The 27,296-nt window shown below is 39.8% G+C and overlaps 2 protein-coding genes across 6 annotated transcripts in view; one reads left to right on the forward strand and one right to left on the reverse strand.

Annotated features, from left to right (window-relative positions):
* The window catches only part of VTI1A (vesicle transport through interaction with t-SNAREs 1A), a 377,277-nt gene extending 365,453 nt beyond the window's left edge, over window positions 1-11,824 (reverse strand). Inside the window, exons 1-2 of one of the 4 annotated variants that reach the window (XM_081231828.1) lie at window positions 11,476-11,817; window positions 1,954-2,012 (exon numbers count right to left, since the gene is read on the reverse strand). In XM_081231828.1, the coding sequence (XP_081087954.1) occupies window positions 1,954-2,012; window positions 11,476-11,569 (153 nt within the window). In that variant the 5' untranslated portion in view covers window positions 11,570-11,817. Of the gene's footprint in view, window positions 1-1,953; window positions 2,013-11,475 lie in introns of all 4 variants that reach the window. The other 3 variants (XM_081231829.1, XM_081231830.1, XM_081231831.1) reach the window with 3 other exon arrangements.
* A 164-nt stretch (window positions 11,825-11,988) lies between these two features.
* On the forward strand, window positions 11,989-27,296 carry ZDHHC6 (zDHHC palmitoyltransferase 6). Of its 2 annotated transcripts, XM_081231776.1 has the most exons (11): window positions 11,989-12,224; window positions 13,241-13,714; window positions 14,351-14,442; window positions 15,636-15,795; window positions 17,258-17,419; window positions 19,060-19,113; window positions 23,408-23,575; window positions 24,630-24,671; window positions 25,363-25,508; window positions 25,609-25,655; window positions 26,680-27,296. In XM_081231776.1, exons 2-11 carry the CDS (start codon window positions 13,448-13,450, stop codon window positions 26,781-26,783), a joined length of 1,242 nt encoding a protein of 413 aa, XP_081087902.1. In that variant the 5' UTR covers window positions 11,989-12,224; window positions 13,241-13,447; the 3' UTR covers window positions 26,784-27,296. The 2 variants fall into 2 exon arrangements, with proteins under 2 accessions (XP_081087902.1, XP_081087903.1); XM_081231777.1 differs by lacking the exon at window positions 11,989-12,224 and having other exon boundaries at window positions 13,532-13,714; window positions 15,728-15,795.

Here is a 27,296-nt window from a genome sequence, read left to right on the forward strand (position 1 = left end):
CAGCTATGGTATATAAAAGGCCAGTCTTTTCACGTGAAGGCCAGGAAGCATGAGAGAATCAGCTGACTATAAAAAGGAGAGAAAGGAAACAGAAAAATATTGGGGACAAAAAAAAAAAAAGAAAACTTCCAAAAGAGAGGCAAACATGAGAAGCTGAAGAGTTAGAACAAGCTGCCCCTGCAGAGATAGTGAGATGAGAAGTAGATCTTACAGGGTGAGGAGAGCATAGGCGTTCCGACAGCCAGAAAAGAAGCAGAGACAGGCGAGATGGAGCAGCAGCTCTGCAACGCGCCTCCTTAGCATTCACAGACACGAAGGAAAGGTCTGTGGTGTGATGGGAGGCTACAGCCGCCTATTCCTCAGACCTTGCAAAGCAGCAGCCCCCTGTGTATGGTCCTGTTAACAAATGTTACTCAGGCAAATAAGCCTGAGAAGTGCTGCCCCTTAGAGTCCCTTCCTAGAGACTCGTCACGCCTTGTAGCCTACTTTAGGGTCTAAGAAGGTTCTACAGAAAAATAATAACAAGAAAAAGACCCAGAATTGGAGAATTCTGTTTAAGCTACAGTTTCCCGAACTTGTTTGAACAGGTAACACCAGTTAACAGAAACACACTTTGGGAAACTGTTGTAAGTTTATCAGTTAGAACACCAAGTAGTAGCCTTCAGTATTTAGAAAAGCAACACGCTCATTTAGGACCACAATGCAGTAACAAGTTGAATCATACTTGCAATACCTGGCTTTGAAACCAAAAATTAGGACACAATGTATTTTAATACTTTTTGCTCCTTGATTTGAGAAGCTAGCTAGAGCTCTGGGTTTAGCATGTCTAAGTACAAATCCTTACTTCACCACTTACTGGGTGTGGGACTTCAGATAAGTTACTCAATCTTCCTAAGCCTCAGTTTCCCCATCTACAAAATGGGGGTAATGACACTCCTCTGTGGGTCTCTCACGCTTCTATATGTCTTGCTGGGCATGCCAAGAATGCAAGGTCCTGACCACTGATTCCCAGGCAGGGAACAATGCTGGGGTAAGAAACAATGTGTCCCTCGGGGCAAAGAGCAGGCTTACTTACAGGCTGCTATAAAGCAGTATGTTCCCCAGGCTCCATGTTCCTCTCCTATAAGATAATCTGCTGTATGTGTAGGCATTCTTCTAGACAAACATGCATCAGCCCTGTGGGAATTGGGCCTCAGGGAACTGACGCCAGCCTGCTGCAACTTTGGCAGCTGCTTTTGCTGCGACTCATAAAAGCCTTTGGTCTCTGACCTAGGAATCTCATGTCTTCTATCAGCATCCATGAAATTGTGGCAGGCTCACTTATTGGTGAGCAAGCAGGGGAAAATCTCGATCCTTAACAATTTTTACAAATAGGTACAAATAGTACCTATCTCACAGGCTTTTGGTGAAAATTAAATATTAAAAAGTAATACGCTTATCCCAGTGTCTAGTACCCAGGATGCCTTTAACAAGTGTTAGCTATTTATAACCATTATGAAAAGTATTATGAAGGAATAAAAATTCGAGGTGGACATTTAATGAATCACCTTTACTAAGAAGAATAAAATCCCAAGAAGTGATTAAATTCTCTTCCATCTAAAAACTGATGAATTCTGAATCATGAACTGCTAATCAGTAATGTTTCACATTTCTACAATGAATAAAAAGAGACATAGGGCTTCCCTGGTGGCGCAGTGGTTGAGAGCCCGCCTGCCGATGCAGGGGACACGGGTTCGTTCCCCGGTCCGGGAAGATCCCACATGCCGCGGAGCGGCTGGACCCGTGAGCCATGGCCGCTGAGCCTGCGCGTCTGGAGCCTGTGCTCCACAACGGGAGAGGCCACAGCAGTGAGAGGCCCGCGTACCGAAAAAAAAAAAAAAAGAGACATAGAGGAAGGCATCAGATTAAACGGCTCTGGTTGTGTTTTAAATATGTTACCAAGTCTACACATACCAGTTCTTTTGCTTCTTCGAGCTGTTTCTCCACATTTGCAACCACCTGCTTCTTCTCATCTGAAACAAATAATAACATCAAGGAATTGCTAAGGATACAGATAAATTTAATATTTAAAAACTTCTATTTTTATGCACCTTTTTTCCTTTCTGGTCAGAGTAGAGAATTACCATTATCATTCAAACGGCCATATCATTCTTTAGTGGGTTGGGAACTGCTATAAGCCACTGATTCTAGGCTATCTGGAAATACATAATCCTATGGAACACTGAATTAAGAGATGCCATAGCATTTTTAAGAGAAACCAAAAATTATTTTGGTCTAAACTTTAGAAGAGACTGTGTCAACAATAGCAGATTTAGTGGTGGCATGAGGAATCCGCAAAGTCATGACTTTAATAAATTGGGAATAGTGGATTTATGAATACAATTTAAAAGTCACATATAACAACAATTCCTAAAACTGGACAAGTCCTTACAATCCTTTAAAAAAATTATGCTTTCACTAAGAGTTGAGTGTAATGGAAGAAATATTTTAAGTCAGAACTACTGATTCTAACCCCAAAGCCATTATCTACTCATGGTTATGGGATTCTGGGTAAGAAAGAGTTTTTACTGAGACTCAGTCTAAACTGTCTAAAATGGAAATTTAAAGCATCTACTGGATTCTTTTTAGCTCAAATAAGCTGATGCAAGAGAAATTACTTTTAATTTGTGAAGTGCTAAGTGTCTGTATGTGATCTTTTTCAAACTCAACCACAATCAAGTTATAACTCAACTATAATTCATCATTCTGGGAGAGACATGTTCTAGCAGATACTTTCAGAAAAATTTTCCCTACTCCCATTCCAAATCAATCAGCCCATTTATTTAGAGATGGCACCTGAGTTTCGTGCTAACCTAATTTACTGACCATTTATATTTTTGTCTACCTAACACCCTTCTCTTCTCAGGCAATAAGCCTCACTCTTTTGAGGCTCTCCTCTTCACCAAGTAGGTCAATGGGAGATACTATGTTCTTCTATGACCCTGCCTCTCTGGTCACAGTGACTTGCCAAAGGATGGCCTTCTCTTTCCAGCTAGACTAATACTAGTAGCTCAATCCCTCTGGCTACATTGGTCTGGGGGGTGAGGGTGGGATGCGTATAAGATCCAATCAGACTAAACAAAGTCCTGTAGTTACAGGAAAGTCTTTTCCTCTCTCTTGGTAGAGTTATGAGAATGTGGGTCTAGAAGCTGTTGGCATCCATTGCTCTAGCTACAAGGAGCAAGCCAATTTCCAGTGGTTGGGAATGAAAGCCTATATTTACAAAGAAGCAAAGCTGATAGATAGATAGATAGATAGATAAAGATTAAATAGATTTTGTTAGTTAGTTTCTTGTTCCAGATAACTCTGGAACAGGTTTTACTTGACTTTATCATTGTTTGGTTTTTTGAAACAACACATTTCTTTTTCTTTATTTAAGTTGGCTTTCTGTGACTTGAAACCCAATGACCAATATAACAGACTAGAAAAGTCAGGAAGCTTGAATGGGTACAATACCTAGCAGCTGACTAACTTTTCAGAAGGATAGTTAATAGCAAGTGGGGAATCTTTAATAGAAGTTACTATTTTACTAGAATAATAACTAGGTTCTGGTAACCTCAACTCCTTCCCTTTGATCACCAGCCCCCACCAAACTAGGGGGTAGCTATCACAGAAGGTGTTTTGTGTGTACTCTAAGAATTTCTCCCTAAGAAAAGTGCACATTTAGAATTAAAATTCAGCTTGATTTTCCCTCTTTGAGGCAGTTAAGCCTACATATGGCCAGACTAAAAATTTAGTATACGACCCCAAATTTATATGCTTCTGGTACATGTCAATCCATCTGACATCTCCACAAATTATAGTAGAACCACACTGTATTTTTGCAATAGTGCAGAATATGAAACAAGACAAGCCTATCCTGGACCAAACCTTTATCTCTAACCCTGATATATTTCCAGGACTCCAGATCTTTAATCCCTCTGCTCCTGCCCATCTCCACTGTGACTACCTGGCAAACTGCTACTCAAAACTCTTTTCAGAAATCACTACCTCTTTGAAGTTTTTCTAACCCAACAGAAGAATTAACTACTCACTCTTGCAGAAAACCCCTAGAACCCTTACCTAATTCTCATGATTTATCTCTCACACTTACAGGTCTGATTTATCTTCTACCTTGGAGGCCCTGGGAAGACAGGAACCATGTCTTAGTCCTAAAATTTAGCACTGAGCCTGGCACATAATCAGTTCTCGAAAACTGATGGCAAATTGAATAAATAGTGTAGTCAGTGCAAGACTTTACAGAAGAAGCTATGCTACCAACCACCCTGGTTTCCCTTTTTCCCTACCTGACCCCTTCCCCCACTTAATCTTTCTAAAATGTGGCTCTGATTGGATCACTTGAGCCTAACAGTCAAGGCCCTCCTTTCCAACTTTATTTCCAACTACTAGCTCTCTCGTATGTGCTCTGCATACTAACCAGACTATCCTTTACCACCCAAGCACATCTACCCCCCTCCCCCCAACTCTAAGCCATTGTTCAAGCTACCATTTAGGTTCTTTGGCTGAACAGAACAGAACCGATTCTGGCTAACCTAAGCCAAAAAGGGAATTTATTAGAGTAATTCAGGGTGGCTCACAGAATCAATGGAAAAGATGAGTTCCCAAGCTCAGGGAAGACAGTACCCAGGGTGGCTCAGGAAACCAAGGGAGCAGGAAGTCACCAACAGTCTCTGCAGAAGGAGAGTTAAAATTCCAATTCCTGGCAAAAATTCACTGAATGTCCTCGCTTGGGTAAAGTGTTCACCTCTTGACCTGGACAGGGCATGGCAGCCTGTCAGTTCCACCAAGACTGGGTTTAGGGAGTTCCTCAACGGAAAATTGAGGAGCTGCTCTCGTAAGATAGAATGGGGGATTCTGGGCCTTCTGAAACAACAGAAACCCACTGCTTGCAACTCTTACACTCTTTCCCTGTTTTTGTCGGCTAAATCCCACCATCCTTCCAGGTGACCTCCTGGAACATGATCTTATCTCCTCTGAATTCCTAGACCTCTGTCCTCTGCCCTAGCGTCCCTGATGATCATTAGAAATTGGTTCCTGTAGTTTTCCCTTCAGCCTCATTTCCAGCTCCTTGAAGGCAGGGACCACTCTTGACACATGTTTGTCATAATTTTGTATTTAGCATAGAGAGCTGTACACAGTAGGTGCTCACTAAGTGTTTACTGAATGAATCAATCAGTCTTAGCATTCAGCAACACATTTGTTATTCACAGAGAAACAGAAAAAGAAAAATTGTATCAGTGAGGACTGGGGCAAATCTTCCCACTTAGAATGGCAAGTTTCCCTTTATGAATAAAATAATGTTAAAACAAAGCCATTCTAGAATGATCCTTGTGATAAAGAACTAGAGTTGGAGATATCAATATGAATTCATGTTTAGCTTACTATAAATATAGATGGTTTCATATATAAAATTTTATCAATATGTATATATACATGAATTAGTATGCACACGTTTTCCCTTGCTCTGTGAGCTGAAAGGGCCCAGAACCAATAATACCTCAGTACCAATAAGCACACCTAGTGTCCAGATCTTGGTTTCTAACACCATTTTTCATTAAAAGGAAGTAGAATTCCATGGAGAAATGGCTGGTGATTCTAGGACTGGTGTAGGAAAAATACAAGATGATCCTGGAGTACCTTATAATATCAGAAAGTATGAAAGTGTTAAAAAGGGGGAAAAAAGCCCCACAATGATGGGAGTATAGCAAAAGGACACAAAAGCCAGCTGGAAGGGCTTCCAGTGGTCAAAGCTGGCATAATCTGAGCAACAAAATAAAGTGGTATTAGAATATAACATGAAGTATTTAATAAACGAGTCTATGGATATAAATGACTGAATTAGTAAGTGGAGGAGAATAGACAAATCTTCCCTGTATAGAAGAATTCCAAAAAATTTACCTAAATACTCAGCCTTCAAGGAGGTGGAGCATGACTCCCTACTCCGTAAGTGTGCGCTATGCCTATGATTTCCTTCCAAACAGTATGGAAAGGAGGAAACGAGTAACTTTATAGTGGAGAGAGCTGACAACTAATACCTCAGCCAGGTGATCAAAGTTAACATCAGGAGTGATAAGTTACATTACAGTGTGTACTCTTTTTTTTTTTTTTTTGCAGTACACGGGCCTCTCACCGTTGTGGTCTCTCCCGTTGCGGAGCACAGGCTCCGGACGCACAGGCTCAGCGGCCATGGCTCACAGGCCCAGCCGCTCCACGGCATGTGGGATCTTCCCGGACCGGGGCATGAACCCGTGTCCCCTGAATCGGCAGGCGGACTCTCAACCACTGCGCCACCAGGGAAGCCCGACAGTGTGTACTCTTGATGTGATGTGATGTGATGAAAATGCTGCTTAACCTCTGTGATCTTCCTCTCAAAAACCTATAACCCGAGTCTGATGATGAGAAAAACATCAGGCAAATTCCAACTGAGGAACATTCTATAAAATATCTGATCAGTACTCCTCTAAACTGTAAAGTCATCAAAAATAAGGAAAGGGCTGTGAAACTGTCACAACTAAGAGGAACCTGAGGAGCCATGACAATAAATGCTGAATTGGGTCCTAGAATAGTAAAAGGACATTAGGTAAAAAACTAAGGAGATCTGAATAAAGTATAGACTTCAGTTAATAATAAGTATCAATATGGGTTCACTGGCTGCAACAAATGTATCATATTCATTTAAGATGTTAACAATAGAGGAAACTGGGCATGGAGTATATAGGGATACTCTGTATTATCTTTGTGATTTTTCTGTAAATCTAAACCTGTTCTAAAATTTAAAGTTTTTTGTTTTTTTTTTTTAGTCAATGAAGCTATTACTTAGGTTAACTGAAAAGTTTAAGGGAGAGAGGATCCTCTGGGATTAGAGTGTGGGTATGTGTGCATGTGTGTATATGCCTAACTCAAGTCCTACCCACTCTACTTCAACTCACTCTGTACCTGAGTTCCTGAATTAGGTCTGGAACCATCTCTTCAACTCTAATTTTATAGAACAACAGAAATGTAATGCATGCGAGTCACATAATGTAATTTTAAATTTTCTAGCAGCCACATGTCAAAAAGTAAAAAGGGGGGCTTCCCTGGTGGCGCAGTGGTTGAGAGTCCGCCTGCCGATGCAGGGGACGCGGGTTCGTGCCCCGGTCTGGGAAGAGCCCACATGCCGCGGAGCGGCTGGGCCCGTGGGCCATGGCCGCTGAGCCTGCGCGTCCGGAGCCTGTGCTCCGCAAGGGGAGAGACCACAGCAGTGAGAGACCCGCGTACCACAAAAAAAAAAAAAAAGTAAAAAGGAACAAGAGAAATTCATTTTAATATATACATTTTTTTAGTTTTAATAATATTTAATTCAATATATCCAAAACACTATCATTTCACTATGTGGCAACAGCCGCATTTCAAGCACTCAGTAGCTACACATCAATATTACAGCTCCAGAGCCACATACGTTTTAAGCAAACCACAGCATTCATAAATAAAAGCTGATTTTTCTGAATCCTCTGACTATAACCACTTTGCAAAGGCAAGAGAGAATCATGGAACAATGCTATGGCTTCTTCCATACATGGCCATGTCTAGATGGTGTCCAAAAGCCTCTAGGGCTTGGCATAACCAATCAGTTAGACTGAAGCATTTCCTTCCAGAAAGGACACCTGTCTTGCCCCACCACTTCCAGTTCTCTCCCTGACTCTCTCTTTGATATCCTGAGTTTAAAGCCCCATTCCACGTCCACATCCCAAAGTCCCTAATCACTCATTTCCCCTCAAATGTAGGTGTTCATCAAGAGAGATTCACCCAACTCTAGTCTAGCACAGAAAGGAAGCAAAATTGAGGTCTAAGGTTCCTTTAAGAGTTCAACTAACATCACAAAGTCTGAGAAGCTGGGTCCTGACTAACCCTACAGCTGTTGTCTTCACCAGCAGCAGTATCACTAGTGGCTAATTTATCATGTACTTTCTCTGGGGAGAAAAAAAAAAGTGTGATAGGGTGTTATATGCTTTGTTTCATTTGATTTTTACAACACTGTAAGGTTGAAACTATTATCCCCTACTCCCGATTTTCCAGGTAGAGGAGACAGGCTTAGAGAGGCTAGGCAACTTGCTCAAGACTGCACATCTAGTAAGCAGCAGAGCTGGGATTCTAAACAGATCTGATGCCATGTGTGAACTGTAATCAATTTGCCATAATGCCTTTCTTGGTATTTCTGACTATATCTACAAAATGATAGACTTCACAACAGACCATTTATCTCTCTGTTCATGGTGAGGTAAGCAACTAATTGCAAAGGAACATTTTGTTTAAGATCCTTCAGGAAGCCTGCCTGAGTAACAGAACCTCTGCCCCTATGAAGTATCCCCCAACTTAGGATTCATCATCAGAGGAAAAGGAGTGTCACAATTAGTATTAGCAATGGTTTCCACTCATCCATTGTCCTGACTTTACCACAGAATACTAATCATTATAATCAAAGTTTGAATACAGTGCCATAAGAATATTACTTAAGAAGGGACCGATCTATCTCATCAGTCCAATTACTAAAACTACGTAAAATTCAAACACTTTAGTCTAACAGGAAAGGTTTTTTTAAATTGTTTAAAATGTATCACAGAATAATCGAATTTCTTTTGTAAAATAAAGTTTTAAAATTTCAATCTTTTCTATTCTCTTTGGAAGTAACACTTTAATACACTGTACATGCACAGCAGAGGTAGCACATTGTACACTGCACACACTTAGTTGCAATCAATCCTACCCACTCCACTTCCATTTCAGTAAGTTAATATTTGGGGGAACAAACTGCTTTGGCTGAAAATTTTGCTCCAATTTTTAACCTTCTTAACTCAGGTAAATTCTGGGTCAACCACCAAAGATGCCAGGAAGAGATTATAATTACTTTTACTCATACTGGTTTTTGCCATGGTTGTACATATTCATTTGTTAGTCCACAGACATACATCTGAAATTCATAACCACACAGATATATTTTTCATCTTTCTCTATTTATCAACTAGAAACATAATAAAATGAGCAAGTACAAGTAATTATTAAGAGGGAAACCACAACATTTTCAAGAATTACTAGCATTTAATTATTCAAGTCAGTAAGCATTTTTCCAGTGCCAGTTATACAGTCTCCTCTCAATTCTCATGTAGCTGCTGTGTTTGGGCATTACATTATACTGTACCTACAGAGAGTCAAGACTTTTATTTTTAAGGTACTTAATTCAAAGGTTTCCTTCTATGTGGTAAGAATGGTTACATTAAAATATAAAGGTAAGAAAAAAAATTGATTGTAACAAATCTGTTTTCTTGGAATTGGCTGTTACAACTTTGCAACCAGGAATGATTTTGTTACTTTATAGAATAGCTTCCCAGTACAAAACCTATTAGCCCAAACAAAAAAATGTTTCCTCGGCTAAAACTATCACAATTAAAAATGAGCAAAAATCCCACGGAAACCACAAATCCTGACATTCTGAGGCTCTGGGACTGAAGTCAAAGGAAGCAGTCTCCAAGAACAACGACAACAAAAATCAAGATGATCTTGGGCAGTGGAGGAAAGCAGAACTGAAGAGATGAGGCCATCAGCCAATTTGCCACAAAAATCTCCAAGGCAGCAGAGCTTGGTGGTATATGCTACCTTGGTTCTCTCCCCTTGTTCCCTCACTTGGACTCGTACACCTCTTTAAGACATCATCCTCCATCTCCTCCAGAACTAACTGGGACTTCAGGAGATGAGCGGGGTGTAAATTCAGAGATCCTGGCTTGAAGCAAATGTCCCTATTAATAGAAAATAGGCGGGGGTAAGAAAAACAAAGAAGGGACTTCCCTGGTGGCACAGTGGTTCAGAACCTGCCTGCCAATGCAGGGGACACGGGTTCGATCCCTGGTCCGGGAAGATCCCACATGCTGCGGAGCAACTAAGCCCGTGCGCCACAGCTACTGAGCCCACGTGCCACAACTACTGAAGCTCACGTGCCTAGCGCCAGTGCTCCGCAATGAGAAGCCAGCGTACCGCAATGAACAGCAGCCCCCGCTCACGGCAACTAGAGAAAGCCTGTGTGCAGCAACGAAGACCCAACGGAGCCATAACTAACTAACTAACTAACTAAATAAGTTTATATATTAAAAAAAGAAAAACAAAGAAAGGAAGAAAATTATTTACAAACACAAAAGTTTGGGGGGAGGTAGGGAAAGGGAAAGAGGAATGACAACTTCGGTCCAGGAGAAATTACTGCTGGCATCAAGGATTGACTAACAAGGTGGAGCAAGGAAGTTGCCCACCAGTTCACAGGTCAATGAGCACTCCTTTTCCTACACTTTACACCATAGAGCGAAGGTAGATGGTTCAATTTCCCTAACAAAACTGAGCACCAAAGCCACAATCTTTTCTGCAAGTCAATACTCAAATTAAATCTGTAATGAGAGAAAAATAAATCCTAAAACAATATCCTACAAACAAAAATCACAAGACATCATATTTATGTATCTGTTCATTCACTTAAAACATTTTCCTGAGCCCGTTCTAAGTAAATGCCAAGGAAATCAAACATAGCTCGCACCTTCACGTAACTTTAGTTCATGCCAGCTTAAATAGTAGTTATTAAGATTTAATAAGTTCCTTTTAGTCCAGTATCGAAAATGAGTTGTGCTAAAACACAAAAACAAACAAAAACAAAACTCTTCTGGATGAAAACTGTGGAATTTTAAAAGTGAGAAACATTATCCTGTACCAAGTTTTACACAACACTGGGTTATGGATCCCCAGGAAGGATGAAAAATAATAAACGGGGATGGGGGTATGAAAGATACTAATGATTATAGCAGCTAACACCAAGAAAGGGCTTTACATATGTTGAGTCATTTAATCTTCACAAAAACCCTATGAGAGACGCACAATTCTCTCCATTTTACGAAGAAGGAAAGTTGAGAGAGGTTAAGAAACTTGCCTAAATACAACAACTTCTAAGTGGCAGAGCAGGGATTTGAATCCGGGTACTACGGCTCTTAACACTGCTTTGCTGCCTATAATAATATTATTACTAACAAAACAACGTTACGGTATGATGCAGACTCATGATCTGGGTACGTTCACTGATTCTCTTTGGATACTCTCACATCTCTATATTTCACAAACAAACAAAACCCAGCCAAAACTAAGACTCAGAAACGTTCCCAAGGTTATACGAGTCACAAGGCAGCGGAGTCCAGATTAGAGCCCAGATGGCTCAGAATCCAAAGACTCTTTACACTGCACCCCACAACCCAGATTGGATTCTCCCCTTATCCTCAACCAACCTCAAGCATCCCTCTGGGAGGCCCCAACACCACCTCCCTCCAGACTCGCTCCTCAGAGACACATTTATTCAGGTGTCGTTCCATCGCCCACTGCCCAAGCCTCCCGGCTCTCCGGGCCACCCCCGCCCAGCCTGGGCAGGGCTCTCACCAGGCGGGAGTCGGGGGACCCTAGCAATCTTATTGGTGATCTCTGCAGTGAGCACCGCGAAGTCCTGCTCGTAGCCTTCGAAGTCGGACGACATGGCGGCTCCGGAGTGGCCGGCCCGGGCCGGAGCCTAGGTCAGGGCTGGGGCTACGCGGGGCAGGAAAAGACGGTGTAGGAACGCGGGGAGCTCCCTCAAAAGCGGAGCGGAGAAGCCGGGGTAGCTCCCAGCCAGGTCGCTTCCTGGTTGTTCTTCGCGATCTTGGTCCTCCGGAAGTTGGGCTGGGTGCGCTTTTTAGTTTCCGTTCGGGCTTCAAGATTAAGAAATTCGCTAAGGAAAAGCCCTTAAGTTAGTGCCCCCAAAAGCTTAAAAAATATGCGGGTTCTCGGGAATGACCGAAAGCATTTTTTGCCCTCCACGTTTTGGAAAGCGTCTCCGGATCCCCAAGCTACAAGTTAGAGGGGCTTGCTTCCAGGGGGAAGTTTGATGCGGCGAACCTCCCGGAAGTGGCTGTCACGGAGACTGCGCACTGAGCCTGAGCGGGAGAGCTGCGGCGAGGCCGCTGGCGGAGCAACGCGGCGGTGGAGGCTGGTCCCGTACTCCAGCCTCTAGCCCACAGGATTTACTTTCTACTTGCGCTCGCCTGGGGTACCCATGACGGAGTTTTCCGAGCCGGAGAAAACCTGCTCCGGGTGAGCCCGAGCCGCCCCGGAAATGCGATGGCCAAAGAGCGGGCACTGAGGACCAGACTGAGGTGGGAGTCAAATCACGGGACGTGACCATGATTTTGGCGGTCTTCGCCCCACCCGAGTGAGGCCAGAGTCTCCAGAATGTTGAGACCAACCACACTTACCAAGATGTTCTTCCCCTGAGTGAGGATTTCTAAGCGCTCCGCTCCATGACACGGGCGGGAAATTGAGGCACTGGGTAGCGGCATCTGTTGCCTGGAAGTCTTTGTTACTCTGTACCTCTGATCTTCTTCCCTTGACTCACTCCAGTCCAGTCCGAAATACCCTTCTACAGATCTTCCCGGCGCTCGCCGTCCTGACTTCCCCGTCCCTCGCTCCGGGAGACACTTCCTCTATTTTTTTTTTCCCTCAAATATTCTCATCATGTTCCTTCTCATATACGCCTCCGATAGTGAGTTCACACACACTTATCTCTCCCCTCCCTTCCTTGCAGTCTCTTTGCTTTCACCCTTCCGCTTCTTTACTTTGACACAAATAGACCCTTAAGTTAGTGTTTGGGGGGCAACCGCAGGCAAATGGTGTAGACCATGTCTGGATCATACTTTATGTAATTCGAGACTGGGTAAGAGGCAGTTTAGAACTCCACAGAGGGAGTTTGATGACTTGGCTTCTGTTGAGTTCATCTGTTACCGCCGTGGTTTACTCACTCAGCCTCTCCAAGCCATTTTCTTTTCTATGAAGAAGGAAGCTGGATTAGGCCAACCCTAAGGCCCTCCTTCCCAGCTCTAAAATTCTTCGTCTCCTCAAACCATTCACGAAACGGTTGCATAGACACAGTCCTCTGACAAGTTGGGAACAAAAGAATAAAAACAACCATTTTACAATCACGTGTCCAGTTTAGGTGCTATTCAGACGTGAGGAAAGTTTGGATAAGACGAAAATAGTTCTTTTTGACGTTTGATGAGGTACTCATTCCATAGTAAAGTACTTGTGAGCTGCTTTTGTTTAGGTGATTATTGGAATTAACAAATACAGTACATAGTAAAATGTCTTACCGAACTTTCTCATTTTGTTTCTTTAGATTGGATTTCAAACCAAGGTACTGGATTCTCCTACGAAACATAAAGAGTGTGTAACAGTGAACGTGGCGTAATCTGCATTAACATCCCACAATGTGAAGGCATGACAATTAAGGAACACACATGGACTTGTGGCACATGGAAATGTGTGCACAGAAAAAGGAAATCTGTAGTTCTTTAAAAACAGGAAGGAGTTCTTCCTCACCAAAATGGGTACATTCTGCTCAGTTATCAAGTTTGAAAATCTACAAGAAGTAAAGAGACTTTGTCACTGGGGTCCCATTATAGCCCTTAGTGTTATAGCAATATGTTCTACCATGGCCATGATTGACTCTGTGTTGTGGTATTGGCCCTTACATACCACTGGAGGAAGCATGAACTTCATCATGTTGATAAATTGGACTGTCATGATTCTTTATAATTACTTCAATGCCATGTTTGTTGGTCCTGGCTTCGTCCCTCTGGGGTGGAAACCGGTAAGAAAAAGATTCCTTAAGATGGTGAACCCTCATGGTAATATATTTAGTTTTTGCCTTATCTGCCAACCAGTAAGATCAAACACAGCCTGCTGTTTGCTTTGGTAGAGACTAAGTGTATTATTCTAATCACCGATCATTTAGAGCTCAAAGAATTTATTTTATACTGGTTTGAAAGTATGGATCTAAATTAGTATTTCCCAAAGCAATTTCATTAAATACTTCTGCCTTAAAAAAAAAAAATGGAGGGGTGGTGATGAGTGCATAAGTTTCTAGGAAACACTGCATATCATTCACCTCGTAATTCTACAGTGTGGTTTGGCTCTAGGATCTTTTTTCATGTAACATATTAACACCCTTATAACTGAGAAAAACTTTAGAAACTACTGTTTTAAACCATAAAGTATTCAGAAATAATGGACAGCCTGGTAATAACAAGTCACGCCTTATGAATAAATACTGTGGTTTGATTTTCTTCTATGGGAGATGGGGAAAGGATGGAATTTGAATTTTAACTTGCATTTCCAGCCATTATATTTGAGTTAAAATATTTTTAAATAGTGAATTTCTGGTAACAGCAACATCACTTTTCCAATTACCCAGAAGTTTATGTTTTGTTTCTATTTTGCTGCCAAGGAAAATTCTCAGGATAGCATGTACCTCCAATATTGTAAAGCCTGCCAAGCATACAAGGCACCACGGTCACATCATTGCAGAAAGTGTAACAGGTACTGTCTGTCTTTGCTATTTATTGGGGATTGATCAACTTGATTACTGGTCTTTTGTTGTTATTCTTTCTACCACATCAATCCTAGTTTTATTTTCTGCAAGGTGGCTACTTTTTAAATAATGTTGTCAGAATAATTAAGTGTCATAATCTTCATTTTACTTTTAAATTGTCAATTCTGATAATAAGTATGACTGTTTTTTGTTATAAGTGAAAAGATTTTTCTAGAAAAGTACAGGTTTACTTTGCTTCTTGCCTTGCCAAGAGCAGGGTAAAAGGTTATACCTTTAGGTTGTTTTCATAAATCAGGATTAATTGTCGACTGTCATCTTGACTAGCCTTAGAATTGTTCTGAGTCTAAATTATAAAGGCAACCTGCTTTTTCCATTATTTAGTTGACTAACATTTACACTTTATACAGATCTAATAAATGAATCCAGGTGCCTATTATCACAGGTGTCTTATATACAAAACTTAATTGGAAGAAAACAGAATCACTATGAAAGATGTGAATTAAGGTAGAACCTTTTTTAATGAACACCTATGTCCACTGATAAATAAGAAATTTATTATGAGAATGTTGAGGTTTAGGGGGACCATTGGAGGGGCAAATAAAGTTTAGTTTGAGGCAAGAAAATTTTCTTCTAGCAGCCTCAAGGAAGGGAAACAGAGTAAGACTTTGCTTATTAGACCACATCTTGTATTCCGGAGTTAGCTTGCTTAGCTTAGAGACTCCACATCTAAAGGAAAAGAACAGGAAGGAAGGAAGTTACAAGCGTCTGCTAGGCCCCATCAACCCCAGTGGAGATTTATAAGTAATTTTGTTCAGTCTCTGTTGTTTTCCACTTCAGTCACTGCATTTCAGAGCTAGAGGAAAACCAGGAACTATGCTCATTTCTTTATAATGAACCTCTCAGCGGGCCTCCAGACTTCTTTAAACAAAGTCACTTGTAGCAGACATCTTTTCCTCAGATGCTGTTACAAAGCCTGCCCTTTCTTGTGTTGTTTAAAATTTAAAAGAAGTCACTGTTTAAAAACTCATAAAGATTTTTCTTTCTGTTCCATGAAGTATAATTCCTCTGTGACCACGCGTGGACATGCTAGATTCCGATGTGCTTGATCTTTTGAAGACCAAAGTTATTTAAAGTAGACGGGATTTTCTGCCTCATGTTTCATGTAAATTTTTCTTGTTAGGTGTGTGATGAAGATGGACCATCACTGTCCTTGGATCAACAACTGCTGTGGTTATCAAAATCATGCTTCGTTCACACTGTTTCTCCTTTTAGCACCACTGGGTTGTATTCATGCTGCCTTTATTTTTGTTATGACAATGTATACACAGCTTTATAATCGGGTAAGTGAAAATGTTATAAAATCATGCCAGCTTAAATAGTAGTTATTAAGATTATTTAAGAAGTTCCTTTTGGAAATATGCTTTCTACAGTTTAGGTGGGGAAATAGAACTTTGTTTTATAATCCTCTATAAGGATTCCTTTTAAAAAAGCAGTAAAACAGTTTTTAAGATGAGGAAAGATCATTTTGTTCTGGAAACTCACCTTACATGCTCTAGTTGAAGTTGACAGTTATTTTAGTACTATGTATAACTTACTGGACTTCAAACTTGGTAGCTATGGTAAAGAATAGTTAGAGGAAAAAGCAGAAGAGGGAGAAAAAAGACAATACTAGTGCTTTCTGTTTCCATTCGATCCTGTGGCCAGTTGTAGTTCTTTTGTTCATTTCTAAATCCAGTGTCCTGGAACGTGGCTTACAGAGCAGGTGCACATTCTAAGAAATGGTGCAACTGACTGAGTTGATTTATGGGCAAGTAGTCATGAGATAAAGATCAGTAGTCACAAATTGAGGCCCCTAAAGAGGTCTGGAGGGTCAATGAGGGAAACAGGCCTGGTGGGATGTGGTAAACTGGAAAACACAAGTCCTTCACACAGGGAACAACCCATATTTGACTTCAGCCAGTTCTTTTTTTTTTTTTTTTTTTTTTTTGCGGTACGCGGGCCTCTCACTGTTGTGGCCTCTCCCATCGCGGAGCACAGGCTCCGGACGCGCAGGCTCAGCGGCCATGGCTCACGGGCCCAGCCGCTCCGCAGCATGTGGGATCTTCCCGGACCGGGGCACGAACCCGCGCCCCCTGCATCGGCAGGCAGACTCCCAACCACTGCGCCACCAGGGCAGCCCCGGCCAGTTCTTGATGTTTGGAAATCCAGCCTGGTGTTGTCAGATCATCTGGTTTTTCAAGAAAAATCTGAAAAGCTGTATTTTTTATGTGAAATCTGATTTCTAAATCACTAAATTTCTAAATTTTGGTACCCAACTTCATATTTTAAAACGTTTTGTAGGCCAGGCAGTACACATCAGCAGGCCATATCTGGCCTACATTTTGCTAGTTCTTAAACCTCTCGTTGTGGAACATGAGGGAAGAAACCACTGAATCCTAGGCTATGTTTGTCGCTGTGGAAATCGCTGTAAATAGAGGAAAACAAGGAGAGGATGGGAGACGCCGTTACAGCTCAGATTGGTGTTGTTCATGCATAGTAATGTTTGTGCGGTCTACCTAACACTTTCTGAGGGAACAATAACAAACAAACAAACAAACAACGTTGTAGAATACCTAAGAATGATCTCCTGCATATCAGTATGAGTTCAAACCACAGTATGGATTAGAAACAGCTCTGTTTGCTTTGGCCACAGTGTCAAGTTGTCATTGGTTGATCTTTTTGACCAGGTTATTTTAAATGGTAGAGTATGACCGTTTACGACAACCAAGTATTTCGAGTGTGTGTTGTTGTTATTGTTTATAGCTCTCCTTTGGGTGGAACACAGTAAAGATTGATACGAGTGCAGCCCGGAGAGATCCTCTTCCGATTATTCCGTTTGGATTAGCTGCATTTGCTGCCACCTTGTTTGCCTTGGGATTAGCTTTAGGAACAACCATAGCTGTTGGGATGTTGTTTTTTATCCAGGTAAGTTCCTTTATTACCTCTAGCTAAAGTTGTCAAGATATTGGGGCCACTTGTAAAGAGAAAGAGATAAAGCTTCCATTTAAGTATGCAGTGTGAAATGGAGATTATTGGTACTTATTCCATGTAGGTGATTAATTTAATCTTCTACTAGTCAGATAACTTTGAAGTGACTTTGCCAGAATTTCTAGGTTATTGATTTAATTTTTAAAATACTAACTTAGAGTTACATAGCATTTTATACTTGAGAAAGCTCTTCTCACTGTCTCTCTTGATCTTCACATCAACCCCAAAAGAGGTCGAAGACGAGTATTGTTTTCCCTTCCTTACAGATGAGTAATTAAGTCACAGGAAGGTTAAGTGACATAGCCAAGATCATCCATTCATGTATTCAGTAGACATATATTCAATAAACATAATTATTGTTATTTTATAGTAGCATATATTAAATCAAAATCATAACAACATAGCTAACATTTATTGAGTGCTGTTTTAGGCTTTTTACATGTGTCAGCTCATTTAATCTCCATAACAACCCTGTAATATAGGTGCTATTTAATGTCTACTCTGTGATGAATCACTCTGCTAATTACTGAGGCTACAAGAATGAAAATGAAGGGTTCCTGCCATTAGGGAACTCACAATGAGTGGTGAAGAGTTAACTAATACAGGGTCATGTGTATGTCGTAGATTTATGTACAAAGTGCAATATGAGAACACAGAGAAGGAGGATGTGGCCCTGAACGGATCAAAAAATAGTTCTTATGACTCATTTCATTCACTTCACTGGTTTATTCATTCACTGAAGGCCCACTGTGGACCAGGTATTGTGCTAGGCCCTTGGAATATGATAAGGACTCCCAGTCCAGGGTTGTCCTTACTGTGTCACACTGTCTCCATGAAGGTACATCGAGACTTCAAAGAATTGCAAGACGTATAGAATTAGAAACGCTGGGCTTCAGGGCCCTGATGCATCACCCAGCCCTTTTTGAACTCTTGGTCTTAAAATAACCTGGTTTTGGTTATAGTTCACGTTTTCTACTAGCCTGGGATCAAATTCTTTGAAAAATTTTCCTTAATCCCTATAATTAAGAATCATATTAGAAATAAACTAAAATCCTGTGGTGTAAAAACCTACATAAATGGAATTGTCATAGCTAGGAAAATCAAAAAATAGAATCAATACTGAAAATATTCAGTTTTTACGGCAAGCAAAATATCTAGGTTGACTGCAATGAGTCACTTTTACTTGTAATAAATAGATTAATCATGCATTTAAGATTAAAAATAGTGGTAAAAGATTTTAATAGCATAATACATCTATATAATACTGATTGAATGGATTATATCAATATTTTATTAATACTCTGAAAAACTTATTCAGAAGATAGTACATAAAACATGATTTTTTATTTAAACAGTAGATTCAGATTTGACTGTGGATCGATGTAATCATTCATGTGAAGATGTACAGTGGTTAAGAGTCAGATGGACCACACTCTGTTACTTAATCTCTGTTATCCTGATATCTTCATCTATGGAGTGGAACAATAAAAACTACCTCGTAGGGTTAGTGTAAAGATGATAATCTTAAATGAACCAGTCACAATATGAAATTTTACTATTTATCATTTAATTTCCAGATGAAAATAATTCTCAGAAACAAAACTTCTATTGAATCATGGATTGAAGAGAAGGTAAATTTTATAATTGTTTCCTCAATATCGATAAAGTACTGATTAACTAATAGACCAGATTAACTAATAAATGCCCCAAAATGAAAACTTGGCTACCAAATGGCTTCCTTACGTCATTTGCATGTCATGTAAAAGGTGATCATAGGAACCGTTTAATTTATTCCTGGTTTAATATGACTCCCACAGAGCTATCTCACACACTGAGTTGTTGAAGAGGCCTAAGCCACACATGAAACCATTTGGCTGTACTCTCTCAGACTAGAGGAGAAGGCAACCCATTGGGAAAGGAACTTCTGTCCTACCAAGGTGCCATCACATAGGCTTTAGACATCAGATAGGGCTTATAACATTTAGCTTGTTACAGACCTCACAACGTCCAGTACATACTTCACGCTGTCCATTGTGATTCTGATATAAAAAGTACACCTGACTACCCCACTCCCTATTTAAAACTTCTCAGAGCCTCACTATCACTGTAGCAGGGGTTGTAAACCCAAATGCACTAGGGCCCAGGCAAATAACCTAGATGTGGGGAGCCAGCCTGTAGGCCAGAGCTGCCCGGCAGACAAAGCTGATTGGTGCCACAGGGAAATCCTCACCCAGTATTGTGAGATCGTATAATTTTTTTTTTCCAGGAAAAGTCAGAGATCTGGATTTCTGTGTTACCTCCTTTCTACTTTTAAGCACTGGCAAGCAATTCAAATTAAAAACCAACAAAAAACCTTTGTGGGACAAATAAAACACACCTATAGGACATATTTAGCCCCCTGGCAGCCAGCTGGTGAGCTTTCATTTACAGCAGCAGTTCTCAAACTTTTTGGTCTCAGGACCTTTTACATTCTCAAAAATTGTTAAGGACACTAAAGAGCTTTTGTTAATGTGTATTATATCTATTGACATTTGCCATATTTTCTAACTGAGAAAATCTTTGAATATTTATTATTTCATTTTAAAATAACAATAAATCCATTATATGTTAATAAAAATAACATGTTTTTTGGGAAAAATAATTAAATTTTCCAAAATAAAATAGGAAGTGGTATTTTTTATATAAATCTCTAATATCTGACAACAGAAGACAGTTGGATTCTCACATCTACTTCTGCATTCAGTCTGTTGCGATATGTTGCTTTGATTGAAGTATATGAAGAAAATTCAGGGCTTCCCTGGTGGCGCAGTGGTTGAGAATCTGCCTGCCAATGCAGGGGACACAGGTTTGAGCCCTGGTCCGGGAAGCTCCCACGTGCCGCAAAGCAACTGGGCCCGTGAGCCACCACTACTGAGCCTGCGCATCTGGAGCCTGTGCTCCGCAACAAGAGAGGCCGCGACAGCGAGAGGCCCGCGCACCGCGATGAAGAGTGGCCCCCGCTTGCCACGAGTAGAGAAAGCCCTCGCACAGAAACGAAGACCCAACACAGCCATAAATAAATAAATAAATAAAGCAAACTGTCAACAAGTAAAAATAAATAAACACTATTATAAAAAAAAAAAGAAAAAAAAAGAAAATTCAGCCTCAGATAAGTAGGTAGAAAAGGGTGGAGTATTTTAACATGTCTTTTACATAATAGTGGATATTCCTTGATAATACATTAAAGCTTGACAAGTGCTAGTTCTTGAGAGGTTAGTTGCATGTAAGATCTGAAACTACATCAGTAAACTTTGTATTTTGTATTTAAATCCATCAATCTATCTTGCTCTTTGAATGGATCTGGTACCCACATAGAGCATCAGGCATTGGTCATTTGGAAAATAGTAGTTTGCAGCATTACACAGATTTTTAAAACGTTGACACATTTCATTATACAATATCTAAAAGCCGCATTCATTCATATCACTACCAATTTTATGGGGAAAATCTTTAAATATTGGAAAGCTGTCAAGCTCATAGTGGTGGCTATAAATTTTCCAAATTCCAATTTTCACTTGAAAGCCTTATTTTTTCCACTGGCAACACTCAGTTGTTTATATGAAGTAACAGCCTGACTTTGTTCATTTTCGAGAAGACGTCCACTAAATACTGAGGTCTGAATAACCTTGGTTTTTCTGTTACATTACTCATTCTTTCATGTAAAAATAGCATTACATGAAAAAAGCTGGCTACACAGCTTTTGTTAGCTCACAACTCAAACAAGTGTTTTTCTTGAGATAAGCACTTTGGCAAGCTTTATGTGTACTTTCCATTTTGTCACACAGAATATTAAAGACTTCTACTTTAAAAAAAAAAACATCTACTTGAGGGCTGAGATTTAATAAAAATAATTTTTATTTCTTCATCAAGAAATTTTTTTGTAAAACTGGGCTTTTTGTTCGTTTGGTTTTGTTTGAATTATGAGTGTGTAGCAGTGAAGAATATAGCACCTATTAATACAGTTTGGTGCCACTGTCTTGATTCCTGCTTAAGGTGCCAGCAGTTTTACCCACTGTTGCAAATGTCAACACCATGAAGAAGGCAAATAACATCTTCGTATTATTATGAAAGTTGTCTGACTTCGTTCAACTCCAAGAAAAGGTCTTGGGGACTCAAGGAGGTATGCAAAGCATACTTTGAGAACCACTGATGTACGGGTTTAAGTCCAAGCTCCTTAGCTTATGCGTAATATCAATAAAACCTTTTATGTCTTGCTCCTACCTGCTTCTCCAAGTTCATTTCCACCCCTCCCACCCCATTCACACTCAATACCAGCTAATACCAAATATTTTGCACATCTTATGCTTCTGTATCTTTTCACATGTTGTTCCCTCTGCCTAGAATATTTTTCCCCCTATTTTTTGCCTAATTTCTTGTCCCTCAACACTTAATTTAGCTGTCACTTCCTCCAAGGAACCTTCCTTGACTTTCCCTAGACTAGGTTAAGTACTTCTGTACCATTTTCCTGTAGCACTTACTGCACATCTCTGTCACCTTTTAACACACAGTATTGCTGGAATCCCCCATCTTCACTGAGTGCTTCTCTTAAAGACCATGCCTTGGTTATTTTTGTAAGCTACTCTCATCCTTAGGACTTTTTCTTTCTTAATATTCTAGATCTCTGTTCTCTGAGGCTCTTAATTATTTTGAAGACTCTGAAGCTTTTGCTTATAAAAAGGGAAAAGAAATTACCCTTTACTGTCTGGGTGGGGATGGACTTACATGTTGTCATGTTGCAGCTTGACAATTCTTTTAATTGAATTAACATCAACATCACTTTATAAGTAACTGCAAAAGCTTTTCCCTAAAATACTGTCCCCTGGTAATATTTCAAGGTTTCGTCTCTAGTTAGCATAATATGTTGACATTAGATTAACAGTGTTTTTTTGCTAATGACCAAAGTTCTTTATAAAGTGCCATGCTAAATCTAGAAGTTATTTTAAAACTGGCACTCTGTTGCTCAGTAAAAATCAAATAAATGATTGTATTGATATTAAGTTAAAATGTATCAAAATTACAGATTTTATTACACTGTAAGTATCAACTGGATTTGTACACTTATTGTAGGAATAAATGGTGTATCTTTATACCACTAGGTGTCAGTGGAAATTCAGAAATTCTAAGAAATTTCTTAGAAATTTCTATCAGAAATTCTAAGCCAGTTTATCCCTTTAAGTAAAAGCTAACAATTTAAATGCCTAGAATATAATTTATGAAACCTGAATATTTATATATATATATGCATAAGATGTACATATAAATGCCTACATAAATAAGTATATACACATATGTAATGGTATATAAAACTGAAGGATCTCTTACACATACCTGCTAGCTTTAAAAAAAAATAATTTTCATAGAATGATGACTCCCCCGTCACACCTTTCCTGGCCACTCACACAGGTGTTGCTGCCACGCAGGATGCCGCCGTTGCGTTCTAGTGCACCCCACCTAATGGTTCCTTCCATCCTGAATAAACCCTTGTTTTCTCTTAAACCTCCTTATCAATATATCTTCTTTACACCTGGATTCCTTTGTTCTGCTGAACAAGCAGGAACATTGAGGACTTTTTCTATATGGAATAAAGTTACTAACTCCTTTAATAAACGTTTTTGAATGCTTAAATTTGGTCTTATTTAGGCGTATTCCTGAGTAACTCCTGTCAGACATTTTCTGGATGGTCTCATACAAGGTTGGTATTGTGTGTCAAGTTCTTCCTATATTGTGATAAGTGTGTTTATTTCTCCTGTGTACTCTAACGTTACAACAAGGAGGAAGCATTTTTAGGAATGATACAAATTTGAGGAAAAAATGTTCTCAATAGTATATTACTAAAAGCCATTTAACACAGATGTATCTGCCATCTTACATCTTTGTTACCCACAGGCTAAAGATCGAATTCAATATTATCAACTAGATGAAGTCTTTGTTTTTCCTTATGATATGGGAAGTAGATGGAAGAACTTTAAACAGGTTTTTACGTGGTCAGGGGTCCCCAAAGGAGATGGACTGGATTGGCCAATAAGAGAAGGCTGTCACCAGTACAGCTTAACAGTGAGTATTTTTGTTCAGGTAGTCTTGCCTTTTTGCCTCACCTTCTTCCCCTTAACTTCTCCTTAACTCCGATGGCATTTTATAGTAAAATAAGTAATAAGAATTTTTTTCAGCATGTCAAATGAATCTAAATTAATTCTAAAGCACTCCTTGTATCATGTCCCTCCTTCTATTTAAATCTTTCCTTACCTCTTCATACCTGTGAGATAAAGTCCTGATTCCTTAACTTAGTTTTATAAAATCTGGCCAAAAGCTACCTTTCACCTACATCCTAGCAGGAATCATCCTTTCCAATCAGCCTAGTCTACTCAGCGAATTCCTGGTACATTCCTGACACCTAACTCTTCCCCAACACTGTTTTTTCTATGTCATATGAGCTCCTCTTTATCAGAAATTATTCAGACCAGTTCCACTGCCCTCTCTTCCATAAAGACTTACCTCCCCACTCTAGACTCAGCTGGATTTGGCACTTAATCATATACTAATGCATATTAGCACATGAGGTCTCATTTTTATTTAATTCTTGTATCTTACGTCTTTAACTTAACTTGGCAAGATTCTAGGCAGAGGTTATTCCCCCTACTATATCTAGTGTAGTAACATTTAATAAACTTGCTGAATAAGTGGAGAAAAGGAGTTGAAATGGTGACTTTTAATCAAGACTCATTGTTGGTGAAGTTTGCAGTCTGTTCACCTTCTCTCTAAAGGATCAGTGAGTCTCTGTATCCTCTTCACCTCAGGGACGAGCCCGGAAGCCCCCTGAGGGCAGAGAGCACATCTCCCTGATTCCTGGGCCACAGGGAGTGCTCTGTGAATGAAGACATTGGAGAGGGAACACTGAGAAGGAGGCCCCATTTCAGTACCAGTTTTTAGTCATAGGGCCTTCTTTCCATGCTAAAAAAAAAAAAAAAAAAAGGCGGCCTTTAAATTGTCAGCAATTTGAAATGTTGGAAAATTGGGAGTTTGTCATGTCACTGTGCTATAGTAAATGAGGAAAGCCTGTTTTTAAACATTGAGATGAGAGACTTCATTTTTTTTTATATCTTCCAAACAGATAGAACAGTTGAAACAAAAAGCAGATAAAAGAGTCAGAAGTGTAAGTAATTCTTTTGCAATGATACTAATTTCTTTTTCTTTTGTCAGGCTCTGTACTTCTGTGTAGCTTTTAAAATTGCCTTTGAGTAAAAACCAACTGTTAGCTTTTACTAAATAATATTTCTTAATACATTTGTTGAAATTTAATGCATAGTACTTTTGTTTTCATTTAAATAGTTTGGACTGGAGGTTTGGAGGGAATTTAGTCAATTTATATTGTCAAAAGATAATTATCCTCAATATAGTTCCCTAGTGTGAAACTTGTCCTTACAGTGATGCTGAATAATTCAACAGCCACTAGCTACATGTGGCTATTTAAATTAATTTAAATAAAATTAAAAATTAAGTCCCTTGGTTGCACCAGCCACATTAAAAGTGTTCAGTAGCTACATGTGTCTAGCGGCTATCACACTGGATACCACAAGTATAAAACATTTCTATCACTGCAGAAAGTTCTACTGGACAGCACTGCTTCTAAAATTTCATTCTTAGCCATGTGCTTGAAATGAAGGGTAAGAAAAAGCCTGAGAATTAGAAGCATCAATTAATTACCTTCTATAAAGGGTAGACAGGGAACCAGGAGGGGAAGACTTGCCTGATATTTTGGATCTACCTTTAACAGTTTACATTCAAACTTAAAAAACCTCAGGTATGGGTTAATGTTAAATTGTTCTTCTGCTCACTAATGACAGGTTCAGTATAAAGTAATAGAAGATTACAGTGGTACCTGCTGTCCTTTGAACAGAGGAATCAAAACCTTCTTCACGAGCCCCTGCACTGAAGAGCCTCGGATAAGGCTACAGAAAGGGGAGTTCATTTTAGCCACAAGAGGCTTACGGTAAGTGACAGAAAGTAGTGAATTTCTTCTTGAATGACGAAATTGGCATCTAGCCCCCCCCACCAAAAAAAAATTAATTTTAATCTTTTAAATATTTCAGATACTGGTTGTATGGAGATAAAATTCTTGATGACTCCATTAAAGAAGGTATGAAAGTGGAAGGGGGTGTTTAAAGGACAAGACTGCCAGCAATAACTGCAAATTTTACAAGAATAACTTTTATAAACAGTCACATCACGTGCATTAGGGGAACTAAATAGGAAGGCACATCATTAAACAACAAAAAGCTCTTTGTATTATTTCTCCATATACTTGTATTTATCGGGTCTTTGCAGTGATTAGCAAACATCACACCCCATACTTAACTGTGCGACAGGCACTTGTGGAAATGCTTCACTTGTGGTATTCAGGTCCCCAACAGCCCTCTGAGGTCCGTGCTGTCATTGACATTTTATTGGTGAGGGAACTGAAATGTGGAGAAGCTAAGCAACGTGCCCAAGGCCACACTAAATGCAGATGGAGCCAAGACTCCAGCCCACGCAGTCTGGCTCCAGAGCCTATGACTAAGCTGCTATGCTATACAGGCCCCCATTGAATGAATCGTCCTATTAAGTTATTATAAAAACTAATGAATTGAAACTGTCTTTGATTTTTTTACTTTTAAGAATTGTTCCTTTTTAAAGTAAAGATTAACCCAGGATGCTCTTTTGAAAACACTGGGTTAATCATAAATTAACCCATGTGACAGCTTAGGCAAGCTTGATATAGAAGTGCACAAGTTAGAGAAAGTCTAAAAGGAAAATTCACAAAGGCTACAGGGAGATAGTCCCCCGGAACAGATGAAGTATGACAGAGCCATACTCCTTCATGGTCACACACATGTATGTGAACACCAAGTTGTCCCCACTCCACTGGGGCTCTCCTGAGCTGCATCAGCTCCTTCCCCAGATGATGGAATTCGGGAAATATCTGTTTTCTAGCTTGTTGGGAACATTTATTTTATTTTATTTATTTATTTAACTTTAACCTCATATTGTGCTTATAAAAGATGGTGGGGGGTGGTAAAGTCTAACTAAAAGCTTATTAATTGGAAGTAATAGGACTAATGGGTCTCACAAATGTCATTGCGGTATATCTGACTATTTCATATCAGTTTCATTTTCTCCCTCAGGTGTTTCAAGAATAAGAGGATGGTTCCCTAGAAACTGTGTAGAAAAGTGTCCCTGCGATGCTGAAACCGATCAAGCCCCAGAGGGCGAGAAGAAAAATAGATAGCCACTTTTGAAGTAAAATTACTCTAAGTCCGCTCCATTACTTGAAAATTGTACATATTACTAAAGAATTATGCAATGAGCCTACTCTGGTTAAGGTGTTCTTTTCCTCAAAGGTGCCCTAGTGCCATGATCTAAATATTTTTATTATCATTTTGAAATGGAGAAGCCATTCTGCACATACCTTTGAATTCCTGCACCTCGATGCCACCGCTCCCTCTCCCCAGAAGGAAAAACACTTCACCCAAGTAAGTCAATTGCATTTTCTCTAGGATTTTTTTATGCACTGCACACGATGGACCTCACCTGCAGATATAGTTCCCCCTTTGCCAGGAGCATCTGCATGTGATGCTCTTATCCTCTCTCACCCTCTGCCGAAATTTCTTATGTAATATTCTAGATACTATAGAACTTAATTTGCAGATTCAGTGTAAGCTCAGATTTTATTACCCGTCTTTTAATAATGAAGATTTTGTCAAATCAAATAAAGATCAATGGATGTTCTGTATAAATCATA

Source organism: Mesoplodon bidens (assembly GCF_964165515.1).
Source record: "Mesoplodon bidens genome assembly, chromosome: 1".
Taxonomy (NCBI): Eukaryota; Metazoa; Chordata; class Mammalia; order Artiodactyla; family Ziphiidae; genus Mesoplodon; species Mesoplodon bidens.

Bases quoted from the DNA above. Each gene is read 5' to 3' on its own strand.
- ZDHHC6 (XM_081231776.1), top strand. From the start codon at position 13,448: ATGGGTACATTCTGCTCAGTTATCAAGTTTGAAAATCTACAAGAAGTA. The intron at 14,443-15,635 runs GTACTGTCTGTC...TTTTCTTGTTAG, and splicing joins CATTGCAGAAAGTGTAACAG to GTGTGTGATGAAGATGGACC. The intron at 23,576-24,629 runs GTGAGTATTTTT...TCTTCCAAACAG, and splicing joins GTCACCAGTACAGCTTAACA to ATAGAACAGTTGAAACAAAA.